Genomic DNA, 17,120 nt, shown 5'->3' with positions numbered 1-17,120 from the left:
AGCCCTGGTTTCTATTTTATTTAAAGACAGGGTCTCACTGAGTTACTTAGCACCTTGCTTTTGCTGAGGCTGGCTTTGAATTTGTGATCCTCCTGCCACAGCCTCCTGATCTGCTGGGATTACAGGTGTGTGCCACGGTGCCTGGCTCATACAATTCTTATGAAGTCTGCTTTGTCCCATATATCTTAGTGTAGGGTAATGAGCTTTTAAGACACTCACAGGGGTTGGGAGATGGAAAGAAAAGGAAAAAAAAAAAAAAAAAAAGAAAAACTGAGGCCCAGAGACTTAGTAAGTTGTTCAAGTTCACAAAACTTTCAGCAGTGTTGTGGAATGCTGATTATGTTCTATTATTAGTTCTGCCTCTGAAATTTTAAGTTAAGCATTTTACTCTTTGGCAACAACCTCTATTCATTTTGGCTTTTACTTGTTCATTTCTATTTTGATCTGTTCTGCCTTCTTGAGTCTTCTGAGCCCGTGACTTGTTTAGCCTACTTTTCATGTCTTATGACAATAAATATTCTGTCATCTACAGTCCCCTTAATTGATACGTATCCTCTTGTCTTACCTCCTTAATTATCCACCGGAACCCCAGTTAGCCCATTTATGTCTCCCTCTATTTCCATACACAGATTGCAGGAAACTCCATAGCACCATGGGGTTTGGGACTATATTGTTTGTTTTGCATTACTGTTAACAAAATACCCGAGGAAAGATAACTTTATATAAAAGAGTTTTATTTAGCTCATAATTTTGGAGGCAGAAAGTCCAGAAAGCATTGCACAAGCTCTGGAAAGGATCCCATGGCCAATGACTAATGGCAGAGTGCATGATGGGGGCAGAAACCTGTTTTGGGAGACTAGATTCCTACAGTTCCTCCTGTAGGAATGGAGGGCATGTCACCATTGACCTAAGGAGAGACGTTTAAAAAGGTTTCACCACTGCCCAGTATCACCCTGAAGACCAAATATCCAAAGCTTGAACTCTGGGGACTTTGGGCAAGTAACATCCAAAGCATCTCAGGGACCAGGTCAAATTTCTGTTCTCCTCCTTCTGTTGAGCCTTCATACTCTTTGTCCTCTCCTACTGCCCTGAGTAGCCACTCTGAATGTTGGCTACCTTCCTCAAGCCTTTACTAGTACTTACTGTTCTCAGAAAATTATTTTGATTTATACTTTGGAGAGAAAACAGGGGCCCTGGATAGGCATCCACATAATTTCTTTTATGGAATTCCTCTCCATGTTTTCACCTTTGTTCCCTCCCATCTCAGCAGGAGGATTCCCATCTCTCTTCCCGGTCGGTCCTGGCTCCTCCTGCCTCAGGAAACTTGCTCCTTCATTAATTCTGCTCTCTCTTATAGCCTCAGTGTCTTCTGGCTTATTTTCTCCTGCCTAAAACAGAACACTTCACCAAACTGACCCTCTAGTTTGTGTTCTCTTGTAGGCATTGCATCCTTCAACTGAAGCTTCTCTAGAGACGGTTCTTGTGGTCTCCTTTACATCTCCCTTTAGGGACTCCCTGTAGTCTGATTGATTTTGTTAATCCACCCGGAGTGCCCAGGAGGTGGGTGAGCTCCGTGGCCACCATGGATGGATACATTTTAGCTCTAATGTTGCTTTTTTTGGAGGGTGTGTGTGAATATTTGAGTTTGTTCTTCACCTGGAACTGTTCCTCCTTGGCTTCCTTTGGTACCACCATGTCTTAGCTCCCTGCCTCCTTTCTGACTGCCTTCTCCCCGTGTTTTAAACGAGCATCTGTTCTTTCCTTCACCTCTGTAGTTATTGGCCTATCCTAGGATGCCATTTGATCATCCTGCCTTCTTTCTCTGAAAGATGCTCTTCCTCACATCGGTGTCACCCACGTCCTTGTTCATTCACTCCCTGAGCTGATGGCTTCCAAATTAACACCTCTCCAGAGCTAAAGATCTGACCACCTAACTGTGACCTGGATTTTTTCTTCTGCAATATAGCATAGGCATCAGGTTCATATATCAAGGTTACTGTGCCCAGATGTACAAATTATCCTCTTTCTCAAAATTGTCCTTCCTCTTGAATGCCAGGTCCTAGACATCCTTTGGGCTCACTTTCCTTCTTGTCTATTTGGTGATCAGGTCTGGTTATCTGGTTTTCCCAAATAGCTCTGAAGTCCATCTTATCCTCTTCATGTTTGCTCTTCTCCTCTGAGTGTTCAGTGTCCCTGGAAAGAACTGGCACAGTGGCTTTCTGACTGATTTTCCTTCCTTTAAACTGACTGCCTTTGGTCCCTCCTAGTCTGCACCCTCCCCTAGAGTGATCTTCCCCAGTGCATAAATCTATGCATCTTGGCATCCTGAAGCTGCAGTCTCTGATGTGTCACCCTGGGAATGAGGGATTTGGCCTCAGTTCAGACTTTTGCATGATTACAAGGTGCTCATTATCTGGTCTTCACAGCCTTTATAACCCTCCCTCTTATTCCAGCAACTTCATGCTCTGTACATGGCAAACCACTCTCCTTTCTGGAACACCCTGAGATTTCGTGCCTTTGTGTATGCTCTTTTCTCTGTTTGGGATGCCTTACTTCAACCCTTATTCCTTTTTTACCTGTTGTACTCTCTGTGGTCAAAATATCCATCTGTCCGTCCATCCATTCATCCATCCATCCATCCATCCGAATATTTATGAGTAGCTACTTTTTGCAGGTACTGCTGTTCTTGTTACATGACCAGCCCTGTCCCTCTCCTACTCCAGATGAACCAAGCAATTCCTCCTCCTTTTAATATGATTGTACCTTTAAAAAAAATTTGTCTTGATTCTTGCCACAATTTATTTATTTATTTATTTATTTGGTGGTTGTTTACGTATGTTTCCCTACACTGCTGGTGAGCTCAAGAGATGGAATGCATCTTCATTCAGTTTGTACCCTGATCCTTAGCACAGAACCTGACACCCGGGCACAGCCATATTTGATGGTAGAGTAGTTTCAGCTTCTCAAACCCTGCCGATTTCCACTGTGGAATGATGTAGGAGCAGAAACATAGGTGATGGTCTTTAGAGGGAAGTCCAACCCCCTACTCCCAAGTCTTTGCATGTATCTCACCATCAGGGAGAGCCCCATGTTCTAGGAAGTCTTCATGCAGCCTCTTTTCTTTGTTCTGCCTCCACCATCATGCAGAAATGGGGTGGGGGTGGGACTGGTGAGATTGGAACCATGAAGAGGACACCATAAACTGCCATCGAGATTTCAGGTTATCTTCAGGATTGTTAAGTGAACCTTTGGTTCCATTTCATCTCTTTTTGAGGAAGGTGAGTGGTGGGGAGGGGAAGGATTCTAGGAGAGGAGACATGTATTTGGCCTCCGTATTTGGAGGAACAGGTTTTTGAAAGCTGAAGTGTTCCATAATTTCGTTATTCCCAAGATGTGAATGGCAAACCTTAGTAGAAGCTGTAAAATCTTAATCCGAGAAGCACAAAAATGAGTTGGCCTTCAATATCGAATATTGATTGAAAGATGATCTTCCCCACATCGGTGTCACCCACGTCCCTGTTCATTCACTCCCTGAGCTGATGGCTTCCAAATGAACACCTCTCCAGAGCTAAAATGAGTTGGCCTTCAATATCAAATAATAAAATGTGGGAAAGTAGACTTAGGACTCCTAAAACACATTAAAGCTGTAGAAAGTGCACAGCAAAACCCTGACACAGTAGCCACTTGGAAGGATCCTGGGGTTAGTGCCACATGCTACAATCTGTTGGAACCATGCTATTTTCCAATAACTGAAAAAAAAAATATACAGTGTGGAAATGGTTTTCATCATTGGAAGCAAAAGTTATGGTAGTCCTATCTGAGAATCAAGTTACTTGTGTGAGCGTCAGATGAATGACCTCTTAGTCCCACTGCTTCTCAGGCATTTGTTCATTGCTGCTGCTGACTTTCACTATTGGCAAAAAATATCTAAAGCTTAGGATCACAGCCACCTGACGGTGCTGCAGAAAGCTTGAGAGAGGCTGGATTGAGGCTTCATATGACAAGGGTATCAGTGATGCATATTGATATTTATCAAATCTTTTAATAATAGTTGTAGAGAATGCCTAGGACCAAGCTCTGGGGATCCCCTGATTTAGCAAGGGAACAGGACTCTGACTTCTTGGAGTTACCATTGTCTTTTCCTTTTGTCAGGTATGACAAAGAGACAGCCTCTCTTTGGAGGCCTCTTTCCCAGTCCTCTTGGGAGCACTTGCTAATTGAAATCCAAACATCTACTTCATCTTGATCCCTGGTTACCACCTCACTTTCCAGAAAAGTTTTCTTTATAACTTGGTGAAAATAATCAGGTGGGACCATAGCATTGCCCTCTACCTACTTGCATGGAACTGGGTCCAGTTCCTGTTTGTCCTGGAATTTCTAGGTCGGGTTGACTATTTCCCCTAAAAACTGTGAATCTCTGAAAAACACACACACACACACACACACACACACACACACACACACATGCATGCATGCACGCACACTCATATATATTTTTTTTCTCAAACTTTATTCTGTAGGCTGTGTTTTAATGATCTCTTTCTCTTTTTTTCCCCCAGAAGGTAAGAGGGGCATCTGGTGGAGCTTTGCCAAAAAGGAGGAATTCCAAGATTTTTTTAGGTAATGTAAATCATTGTCAGCAGTTTCCTCAGATTTCCTCTGTGTGTATGTGTGTGCATGTGCATGTCTGAATTACAGTAATTATAGGTTCTTTATTGTTCTACAATATAAGGATAAGAGGCTCAAATTAAATCAAGAGGCTCTGACTCCACTCTGCATTTACCTGGTGGTGACGGTAGCTTTGGCACCCTTAGTTGGCTCTAGTGCTTTGAAGTGATTATATTTATAGTGACTAGAGTCACTTGAGAACCTAGCTCTGGTCTCTCTTTTCATTGACTTGGAAGAAGAGCCAGTTTTTCTTTTTTTTCAAAAAATTAGCCTGGGCTGGGGATGTGGCTCAAGCGGTAGCGTGCTCGCCTGGCATGCGTGCGGCCCGGGTTCGATCCTCAGCACCACATACAAATAAAGATGTTGTGTCCGCCGAAAACTAAAAAATAAATATTAAAAAATTCTCTCTCTCTCTCTTTAAAAAAAAAATTAGCCAAACTGCAAGTTTTTGGATTTCAGCAGTTTGTCCATTAATGTCCCTTTTTGATTACACAACCCAGTCCAGGATCCCACTTTGTATTTAATTTTCATGTGTCCATCACCTTTTCCAATCTGTGATAGTCCTTCAGGCTTTCTTTGTCTTTAATAATTATGACACTTTTGAAGACTATTGGTCAGTTATTTTGTAGATTTTGCCTCCCTTTGGGTTTGTCTGATGTTTTATCACGAAGAGTCTGAAGTTACGTATTCCTGGGGAAATTTCCACAAAAGGAATGTGTCCCTCTCAGTGCATGCTATCGAGAGGTACATGACGTTGGTATGATTTCATGCTGGTGATGTTGAACTTGATCACTTGTTCAGGTTGTGTCTACAGGGTTTCTCACTGTGAACTTATAATGTAATTAATAAATACCTTGTGGATGCTTTGAGACTATACTAATGTCATGTTTCTTAGAGTTTTTTAAAAATTGATTTTACCATCTATGAGTGGATCTTGCTTGTAATAATTATTACAGGGTATTTGTCTAATGGTGGTATTTTAATTTCCCTCATTCAAGAACAGTCAGTTTTGCTTATGTTGATTTCTATATCATACAACTATGGTCATATTTCATATTAGGCTTCTGATATAGTTTCCTCAGGAGAAAAAAATGATTCGATGTTTGACCAACCAGTTTACATCTCTTATTTGAAAGAAATCTCAAAATTGCTTGAATAGTATGATTTCATTTTGGTAAACAAAACAAAACAATTAAACAAACAAACAAACAAACAAAAATATATAGTGTATATATGTATATGTGTACATATATGTATGTTTGTATGCATGCATGTATGCGTATGATTATCTTTGTATGTACATATGTGCATATATATATATACACACAAACACACATATATAAATATATAAATGGGAGACTGGAAGAATGTACTCCAAATTGTGAACAATAGCTCCTGTGATAAAATGATTATGATTTTTTAATTTGTATTTAAACTTTTCCATAACAAATACATGTTATCGTTGCAGTGAAGTCTCATGCATTGTTTGATAAGTAGACTCGCTGAAACAGTCATGAAGCTGAGTTTCCCTCCTGGTTTGATTCTCAGTTACTCTGTGCTAGGCCCAGTTTTGCTGTCTTCTCTCCTGCTTTCCAGCTCTGGGTTTTCTTTAGAAGGCTTATTTGCCGTTGCCTTTTCCACCCTGGTCAGTCTTTCCCATTTCTCAATGTGCCCCAATCAACCAACCAACCCAAACCATCCTTGCTGAAATGATTGAATGCATTGTGATGCTCTGGTTTTTATTTAGTCTTTTGGTTCCTTCCACTGATACATAATTAATGTGACATCTGAATTAAATGACATCAGTATGAACTTCTTGAAGGTAGAAATAATTTAACATTTTGACATACTATTGTTACATATTTATTTATTTTTGGTTGAATGAAGAAGTTAGCAAAACTCTTAGCCTTTATTTAAACTTTGTGTCTTTTACTGAAGAGACTTGGAGGTTGCTTTTTTTTTTTTTTTAGTAATTATTTTGATATTAGAGGATATTGTCAAGTCACTATTTATAAAATTTATTTAACCAATTGAATAGAGGAAAGGGACCAGGGGGAGGGAAGAAGGGAAAGAAACAGGAGGTTCCTGGGAATGAAATTGACCAAATTATATTTTATATTGTGTGCATGTATTTTATATGATGATGTAAAAATGAATCCCACCATTATGTATAGTTGTGATGTACCAATAAAAATTAATTAAAACTTAAAGGTAAGCTCTGAGTTTTTGTACTTTACACTCCATGGGCCCCTTTGATTGTTACCCATCATTTCATTTCGATGGGACTTTTCTTACTAGCCACTCTGTTCAATCAACATTCTGTGACTCAGAAGACTAGAGGATATATCTGAAATTCACAGCCCAGCCTGCCTGAGTGTTCTGTTTGGACTGTGTTCATTTTTAAAAAATGTAAACTGGGATGGCGTTAGCTCTCTGGGGCTTTCCCTAGACCCCATTTCTCCCTCTTGTTTTACCCTCAAGTGTATTTACATTAGTGCCTCCATCTGCGTAAGAACTTAGTGTTGCAGGCCTTGAGTGACAGTTCTCTCCAGCACTGCTTCTCATGTCCCAGGAGCAATTTTCTCTTGTCACACTAATCACAGCTCTTGAGTTCAAGTAGATATAGCCTGTAGTGGTGGGTCCTATTAGGATTATTTCCAGTTTATGTAACAGAAAGCTTTAGATATTGACAACTTTAAATAAGATTCGTGCTTATTTCTCTCATGTGAAGGAGATTGGGAAGCAGTTAAGTACAGGATAATGGGATGGCCACGTGTTCATTAGGGATCTTGATTTTCTGTATATTTCTGCTTTATCCTCCCATCTTGGCCTATGACTTCCAACCTCATTGTCATTTGGCCCAAAGTCGGTTTAGGGACTCCAACCATCTCCTTCCCATTTGGAAAGCAAGAAAGAGGAAGGGGGAAGGAAAAGAAAAAAAAAAAAGTAATTTTCCAGTGTAATCACCTGCTTTTTGTCTGACTTTTCAAAGATCCCCACTTATAGTACATCTCTCTGATCAGAACTTGGTCACACTCTGCTGCAGAAGAAACTAGAAAATAAAGTCTACTAACTGCTTCACTGAGTGAAGTTGGGGGTTCTTACTAAAGAGAAAAGGGAGAATAGGTAGTGGGAGGCAGCTAGTAGCTTCTGCCATACATATTTCCTTTTTTGAAAGGGACATTAGGGTCATCTCTTTATAGAGGGGAAAAGAACTCAGACCTGTTTGGCAATTTCTTTGACTGGGAAGCACCATCTCACTAGTGCTGAAATGTAGTTGTTGGGATACCCTGCCTTCCCCTTCATAAAGCAGATGTAGATGGCCAATGCTTTATTTTGGATTGAAGCTTTTTTTTTTTTTCCCTCCCCTTCCATTCCCCTGATGATTTTGTGAACAATTCCTTTTCCAGTGACTCAACAGTGACATTAAAAATCACTGTTTGATTACAGCCTTTAATAATGATTTTGTCAGGGAGGTTGAGGCCTTTAGCTGGTACTGAACAGCTGGCCCGAGCCTCCTGCATGTCATCCGCCTCTCAGTGGACAAGTCATCCTTCCTCTGAAACACTTTGATATCCATTCAAGTGAAATGACCTCATCTCCAGGCTTTGTTGGTAATTTGTTCTTTAATCAACAACTGTGATCATGGGTAATTTCAAAATCATTTTGAATTCTATACTATTTTGCATTTAGGATTTAAAAATATTTTCTGAACACCTAACCTATGGACAAAGCTTAAAATTTCACAAAAAAACTGTAAAAGGCTGTGTAGTGAAAAGTTTCTCTGTCTTCCCTGTCTCCCAGTCACTTGTTCCCAGAGACAAATGATATTTTCAGTTGGTACATCTTCGTACACCTTGTTTTTCCTTTCAACACCGGTCTGTACGTAGGCCATGCTTTTACATTTTTTTTTTCCCCCCGAGGGTGGTTGGGAGCTATTGACACTTTGGTTCCAAAAAACTGTGCTCTGAGGCACCCTGAGATGCTGCAGTAAACTCACAGGAATATTTTAAATATTTGAGGGAACAGTGATGATCAAACCTGCATGAATTAACCTTGATGTTGTTTTGCTCTTAGTTTATCCTGTATTCCTTCCAGTGACTTCATCTCTTTGAAAATTCAAGTGTTTTTTTTTTTTTTTTTTTTTTTTAAAGTTAGTTGTTTCTATGGCAAAAGACCAGGACCTTATCAAGATCAATGTGGATGGGTGGCAGTATTCAGTCTGATTCAAGGAGAAGTTGTGCAGTTCAGCTGGTGCACACATCTCATTAGTAAGGAATGGTGGTTAAGAATGAGGTTAAATAGTTTCTTCCAATATGTGTGGATTAAGTTTTCAAGTGGCTACCAAGTTATACCATAAATACTTAGTTTTCTGGACCTAACTACTAAATGAACAGAATGATCAGGCATTTCCTTCAGCTTAGGTCCCCCATGAAAAAACTGTTGGGTAATTTTTCATTAATGTTTTTGCGCTGGATAAGAGACACCATTAGGTGGTCTTTTAGGAAGATAACTTGCAACAACATGAGAGTTTTTGATTTTCAGAAGTTAACTGACATAAAACTAGAGTGTGTTATGAGAAAGAAGGAAGGAGGCAGGGAGCTAAGGGAGTCCAGGATCCTCAAAGAAATATCCTGGGGCTTACATTGTGATTCTGGCCTAAATGTTCATACATCTGTATATACATCTGTAACTGTATCTCTATCTATTTCCACACACACTCGTATGTATTTGTACATACACATGTAGCAAAAAAGCTACAAATGTGTAAATAACTGGAAATGCATTTAAAATACCATCTCATTGGTATGCCATAAAAACAGTGTTCAATACTCATATTTTTGTTGAGTCTCCTTTGCCACTTTTCATGAATAGGAGTAAATGAGTTAAGTACCTCTGCGTTCAAAGAGTGGAGCATTGAAGAGCTACCACCAAACCTCAGAGAGCTCAAATTCCACTTTTTGATTTAGCTATGGCATTCATACTCAATGAGAAACAAGTTGAAAACAGAAAATTTGAGAAAAATTCTGGGATTGGGCCTGTTCAGACCACTCATCCAAGCTTTTGGGACCAGAAGGTGTAAATAACTCCATTTACCATTTCCTTCTGGAATGGGTCAAAGGAGGAGTTGTGTTTTCAAGGGGCTTTTCCCTCATGCCCTCTTCAAAGGTAAATAGTTGGTCAGATTTTGCAGCCACAGGACAGATTGTTCACCTCCAGCACATAAGATGAAGTCAGCGTGGTCAAGCCGAGAGGGCTCTGCAGGAGGAATTGGAGCCTTGGATTTATTTTGTACTGCCCAGGCTTCTGGGAGAGGAGGGTGTAGTCCCAACCTCTTCTCCCAGGGACCTGGGAGATTATTAAAGCAGAATTGGGGAGAAGTTTTGCTTTGCTTTGCTTTGTTTTAACTTAGAGAAAGAGCTCTTCTGGGTATTGCCAGTAATAGCCTCAGTGGCTGGGGGGAGTAGGGAGCCCCAGTCCTGTGGGTCCCCACAGTATGGTTACTCTGTAGGTTCCTCAGCTAGATATTATTTGCATTGTGAGACTTGATTTAAAGAAATATGTAAATTTTAGATCATACTTGGGGCTCTGGAGCACTTATGTTCAGAAAGCCTTAGATTTGTCTCTTAAAATCAGCATGTAGGTCGCCTCTGCTAAGGCTTTTCCCTACTTAAGATGTTTGGGAAAGATCATGAGCCCCTTCCATTCTATTGAATTAAAAATACAAGTAAATTATGAACTAAGTGTAAAGAAGTACAACGAAGTTCTGCTTGTCTTGCTGCTTCTTGTCATTGGCTGCTCCTGGACACACAGGAGCAGCCAATGAGAACAGCAGCACAACACCTCCTTGGATGTCCTTGCTTTGCTGTCATCCGTCCTGAGCACACTAGTGATCTTGGCTTCCTGAAGTCTCCTTTTATGAATGTGTGCTGAGTGCATGGTGTGTGTGGGGGCACTGTGCAGAGTTTGGGGATATGGGAGGTGAATACGACTTGTTCCCTCTCTGAGCTCATAATTGAGAAGCATTTGAAGATCTATCTTCTCCACACTTAGATCATCTGAAAGATCCCCACACAATGCCATGGTTTTCCTGAAACTTATTTCAGGATTACTTCTGAGCTGGTGCAGCTAAAGGGAGGGGAGGCATTTTGGATGGTGTTAACTGTTGGGAATGTGGAGAGGGTAATGAAGATGTGATTCTGGTGATTATCTGTGAGTCTCTCGGACTCATTAGATCCTATTAGGTGCCTTAAGACCTTATCTTGCTTAATCCTGTTAATCTTATGCAGTAGATAATATTATCTATAGCTTACTCATGAGGAAAATGAACTTGGAAAAAACTCAGCGGGGGTGACAGAGTTAGTAAATGTTAGAACAGGATTTCTTTTGGACTTTGTTTGCTTATTCAGACCATGTAAGATTTGAATTAGTATTAGTGAATATGTTTTCTTTGGAAAGGGGGCAAATATTATCTTATATGAATCCAAACTGTACGTGAACACAAGATTTGTACTTTGTAAAATGTGGTATATATACACAATGGAATATTATTCAGCATTAAAGGAGAATAAAATTGTGGCGTTTGCAGGTAAATGGATGGAGTTGGAGAATATAAAGCTAAGTGAAGTTAGCCAATCCCCCAAAACCAAATGCTGAGTGTATTCTCTGATTTAAGTATGGTGATTCATAATGGGGTTGGGGGGGTGGGCATGGGAGGATTAGCTGAACTCTAGATAGGGCAAAAGTGAGGGAGGGGAAGGGAGGGGGCGTGGGGGTAGGAAAGATGGTGGAATGAGATGGACATCATTACCCTAAGTAAATGTATGAAGACATGAATGGTGTGACTCTACTTTGTGCACAACCAAAAATATGAAAAATTGGGCTCTATATATGTAATATAATTGTAATGCATTCTGCTGTCTCACACACACACACACACACACATATATATATATATATATATATATATATATATATATATATATNATAAATTAAAATAAAAAAGAGATTTGTCCTTGGTTATTTAAAATGGTTACATGTGCAATAACAAAGAATATTTTAAGAGCAAAGTTCACCCACTCAATATTTTCATTGGTGCAGGCTTCTTTCCAATTTTTATCTATGAACATAATATAAAGTTGTCTGGAGAGTGAAGATGAATTTTTAGTGTTAACATAGCAAAAACATTTCCATGTTTCTGCATAGTCTAAATAACTGTCATTTAAATAATATTCTGTTGAGTTGAATGTCATTTTTGTTGAATATTTAGGTTCCAGTTTTTTTTATAGATATAGATACTGGGACATTCAAATTTTTATAGCACATACAATGCCTTTTTGTTTGAATTATTTGCTTAAATAAATGCCTTTCATTCCTTCTTAAGCTAATAGAATCTTTAAAATCATCTTTTATTAAATTAACCTTTCACGGCTATCTAGCCATTTTGTTTAGTTCTTCATTTTGTAGTTTCTGATTCTTACTATTTAGAATCTTTTATTGAAATGTTTGGATTGTGTTTTCTCTATATCTTATTTCTTACTTACACCTGCCCTACCTTTGAGAATTCCAGAGCAGAGGTAAGATTTGCTAGGTTTTTGGTTAAAGGTATACAAGATAATAACAGGATCTGGATCGTTTGGTCTCAGGCAACCTTCAGAGTCTAGTCAGGTGACTTTCTTCTGGGAAAGATCATGTGTAAATAAATACAAATGTGTAAATAACTGGAAGTGCCTGTGTTTCTCCATATGTTTGTGTACCTGTTCCTGTGTGAGTTTGTGCGTGTGAGTGGCATATAGTCCAATTTTCCTTTTTGTCACCATAGTTCCAAACTTAGAAATATACAAACATGATCTGGGATGCTGGCATCCCCATGAACGTGAGACTGAAGTGTCCCTGTAAATATTGTGAGAGGATGTTTCCTTGAGACTTCATCTAACCTTTACCAGAGATTAACCAAGCAAAGAGGTGATGACTTAAGAGATAACAGGCTGGAGAAGCTCATCTTTCCTACTAGGAATTCTCTGCAGCTCAAGGGCAACAGTACTGCTCACATGACAGGGTTTCCCCAGCTGGTTTACTCTGCAAGATCTCATGACCATTAGAGGAAGGGAATGGGCACAGGGGAGAGACAGAGATAGGTAAGAGAGAGAGTGAAAGGGAGATTTTGTTTTTAAATAATAGCTGCCATTCATTGATGACCCATTGTGTGCCAGGTCTCTTTTCTACAATTTCTCATTTACCTCTTATCTAAATGGTGTGAGATAAGTGTTATTATCTCCAGCTGCAAATGAGGAAACTAAACAGATACAGAGTTTGTGACTTGCCCCAAGTAACAGGAAGTTTTGGGACCAGCACTGAATCTAGGTTTACCAGTTCTCAAACCCATGCACTTTCTTCTATATGATAGCCCATTCCTGAGAAATCAGCTATCAGGTATCCCCAAAATCATATTTAGAAATATATTCCTTTAAATATCTTTTAAGAAATCTGTATCTAGCTTATATGTTTGTTCTGCTAGACTTTGTGATATGACTCAGTCTTCTTCGTACATCTGTCACTGGTAAATAAATATTCATGACTAAGGGAAGATGGCAGGACCTGTTATTCCTGGTTTGGGGCAGACAGACGGTCGTGTCAGAGTTGGAAATTGTAAACGTCACATCTTTGGTATGGCGTCCTCTATGGTGTTCTGGCTTTCCCAGTGTGTGCTGCCTCACTTTTTATTCTTTGTTTTTGTTTTCTCCTCAGATCTAGATACTGATGACGATTTAAATATCGACGATTATGAATATGAAGATGAAGCCAAACTTGTTATATTCCCAGACCACTATGAAATAGCACTACCAAATATTGAGGAGTTACCAGCCCTGGTCAGTGAGTGTGCACGGCTGCTAGCTAGATGCGCGTGACTCTGTCAGGTGTGTGTGTGTGTGTGTGTGTGTGTGTGTGTGAGACAGGGGCAGGGAAGGTGACAGCATGAACAGGGGCCTATTGCTTCTCCTCTGTGACAGGGTCTCGTGGGATTGTGGTTCGGTACTGCTGGGCCTCTTACTTCCAGTGCTGGTGGGCTTCATTGCTCCCCAGGCCAGCCTCCTCCAGGGTGGTCTGGCCTCCTTGTCAATCTGTTGCTTGATTTCCAAAGTGTGCCCTTCTCATGTGCACAGACTGCTGGAGAGGGACCATCTTCTGATCAGAAGGATGACAGTATTTTTAATTGGGCTTCTCATGTTGTCTTTCCATGTAAGATTTTGCTGGGGCAAAATAAAAGTGTGCCACTATAGAATGACAGCAACACGATTATGAAAAAAAAAAACCAGACCCTCAAAAATCCCAGGTGTGCAGGAGCGCTGGGGAAGTTCAGCTCTGCTCCTGTGAAGACCATTTATATCTTTAGCAATGAGCTTTTCCCATCGCCTTCCCTTCTCTTTTCTTCCTTTTCCTTCTGTAAGAATCCAGTTTTGTGAAGGGATCCTGAACTACTTGAAGCTGGGGCTGGTGGCGGTGATGGGGGATGCCATGATGTTTTCCTTTGCTTCTGGAATCTTCCAAGAGGGCACAGAGTTCTTATGGGGACCCTACATGTTTTTCCTGGTCTTTCCTCATTTCCTGTGTTGCCTCCAGCACTTCACCCTCCCTTTTTCCATTTCCTCTTCCCCCCCCCCCTTTTTTCCCCTGTTTTCAACTCTGAGCACACCTTGACCTCTCAGGGTCCTGCCACAGATGGCAGGGGGCTCTGAGGGAGTCAAGTTTATTCCCCCCCCCCCTTCAAACTCTGCCAGAACCAAAGTCAGGTCTTTAGGTCCCACCATCTTCTGGATGTTACGTGACTACAGCCATCTGCTCATTTGCTGCTGCCAAGAGGGGACCTTTGTGCTTAGGGTTTCCAAGTTACCAGGGACCAGGTTTCTACCACTTAACCTCTTTCCCTTGATCTAATTTATATCTAAATGTGTGACCATCCAAATGAGAAATTTGTGTATTTATCTATTGTAGCCCTTCTACTTATTAAATGGAACATACCCTTTTCCAGTCCAAGTGTCCAGTACTTAGTGAAGCATGCAGAATTAAATTACCTTTGCTTTCTCAGGTTCTCCATGTTGACTCATGTGACTGTTAGCAAGGATAAAATATATTAGTGGACAAAATGGTCTTACTTTATCCCATTACCTGAAATGATACATTAAGGCTATGCCCTTCTTTGATACAACTCTTGTTTCTGCTGTTGGAAACGAAGAAGCATATTGTGAATAAATATCATGAGAAATTATTTTTCTCTCAATCACTCATCATGAAGTATGTGAAAAAAGTAAATAAAAAAACTTCTTAATCATCTCTGTATTCAGAGTATAATTTGAACTATGAATATTCTTATTTAAAAGGCAAGTGCCACAGAAATCTGAATCCATAAGATATATCATAATTTTTAATAGAGTATCTTTTAAAATACTTTAACATTAAAAATTTATTACTTTAAAGAAATACTTTAAGAATGGGGGAAAAAGAAGAATTATTTGGAAGTGGTTGAATAGGAAGATTGAATAACAAATCAGGATTTATCTGTTGGTAACCAAGAGGATTTAACTACACAAAAGATGCTAGTTGCTATATTTTCTTATCATGCTATTGCTGTATTTTTGGTATTTGAAGATTCTCACTTGAAAATTTATTTATTTATATATAGTACCAGGGTTTGAACCCAGGGGCACTTAACTACTGAGCCACATCCTCAGCCCTTTTTTTCATTTTTAATTTTGAGACAGGGTTCTGCCAAGTTACTTAGGGCCTCGCTAAGTTGCTGAGACCATCTAGAACTTGCAATCCTCCAGCTTCAGCCTCCCAAGTTGCTGCTGGGATTACAGGTGTGCACGCCTGTGCTTGGCTCTTTTTAAAAAAGTCATTGGGGAAAAAAAAATTGTTGGTCTCAAAAACACCCAAGAGGTGACTCTTCCTTTATCTCTTGAATGTCTCAGCCCAGAACAATTTCATTTGAGAGAGTTATTCTGTAGATTCTATCAGAAAGTGAAGCCACTTCTGGGTGGCACAGGGTTCACAGAGGCAACATTGTGGGCTCAGCTAGGGCCTTGCAGTCTGGAATTCAGTGTCTTCATTTCCCACCTCAGGAACCTGAGCAGCGGATGCTGTGCTGGTAGTTTAACAGCAGGCTCCTGTGGGAAACAGCCCTGCCTGTGGTGTGAGGTGATTCCCACAGTGTCCACTCCTTCCATGGCCGATTTCAGGCTAACATCGTGATATCATAGAATGCAGTTGGCAGAGAGGTGCAGTAGCAGACCGTTTTTACAATTCCCATTATTCAGTTAAAGTAGATGTAAGTAACCTCAAGAACATGTGGATGGTAGATACAGTAAGACGTCTAGAAAGTGAGGAGTTTTTGAAGTGAGTAGTTATGTGCTACCTTTTAAAGATATTTTATGTATGTTTATATATAATTTAATTTTTAATAAGGGTTGTGTTTAGCAACCATCTTGCAAAGATTTCTTAATTTTTTTTTCTTTTTTTGGTACATATAAATGTAAAAATTGTACATATTAATGGGATATCATGTGAATTTTTCAATACATGTATATACCTAATGATGTTTAAATAAGATTAAACATTCTGTCTCTTGAAACGTTTATCATCTCTTTATGGTGAAAACATTTAGAATCCTTTTTTAAAATTATTTATTTTTTAGTTGTAGGTAGACACACAATATCTTTATTTCATTTTTATGTGGTGCTGAGGATTGAACCCAGTGCCTCACGTGTGCTAGGTGAGCACTCTACCACTGAGCCACAACCTCAGCCCCTGAAATCCTATTTTAAAGCTTTTGAAAATATATAGTATATAGCTGTTATCTGTTATCTCAGTACTGCTCTTATCTAACTGTAGCAGTACCCATTGGTCAGTCTTTCCCCAACCCTTCCTCTCCTCTCCTCTTCCCAGCCTCTGGTAACCACCATTCTACTCTCAACTTCTGTGTGATCAACTTATTTTTATATTTCACATATGAGTGAGCTCCTGAGGCACTTGTCTTTCTGGGCCTGGCTTATTTCACTTAACAGAATGACCTCTAGTTCCATCTATGTTGCAAATGACAGGATCTCTCTCTCTCTCTTATTATTATTTTTTTAAACTTAAAAAAATCTAGTATTCATTGTGTGTATATACCATATTTTCTCTGTCCATTCATGAATTGATGAACACTCAGGTTGTTTCCATTTCTTGGCTTATTGCAATAAGCATGGGAGCGTGAAATTTCTTAAAATTGAACCATCAACTCCCATGAGCCAGCTCAAGTGAGTTCTAATGTACCACTGCACTTGAGGCTTAGGAGACTTGGGATAGAGCCAAGGTCTCCTCACTTCACTCCAGATAACAAGTCCAAGGAAAAAGTAATTCACAGAGTAATTATAGATTGATTGATCCTGACCTTCAGCTATTCATAAAAAGGG

The 17,120-nt window shown here is 39.8% G+C and overlaps 1 protein-coding gene across 1 annotated transcript in view; it reads left to right on the top strand.

Moving 5' to 3' along the window:
• Usp13 (ubiquitin specific peptidase 13) overlaps window positions 1-17,120 on the top strand; it is a 101,237-nt gene that overhangs the window by 23,329 nt on the left and 60,788 nt on the right. Inside the window, exons 3-4 of the mRNA XM_015494234.2 lie at window positions 4,560-4,620; window positions 13,417-13,538. Of these exons, the coding sequence (XP_015349720.1) occupies window positions 4,560-4,620; window positions 13,417-13,538 (183 nt within the window). The remainder of the gene's footprint in view (window positions 1-4,559; window positions 4,621-13,416; window positions 13,539-17,120) is intronic.

Source organism: Marmota marmota, unplaced genomic scaffold, assembly GCF_001458135.2.
Source record: "Marmota marmota marmota unplaced genomic scaffold, marMar, whole genome shotgun sequence".
NCBI lineage: Eukaryota > Metazoa > Chordata > Mammalia > Rodentia > Sciuridae > Marmota > Marmota marmota.
This window is presented reverse-complemented; position numbering and strand designations above follow the sequence as displayed.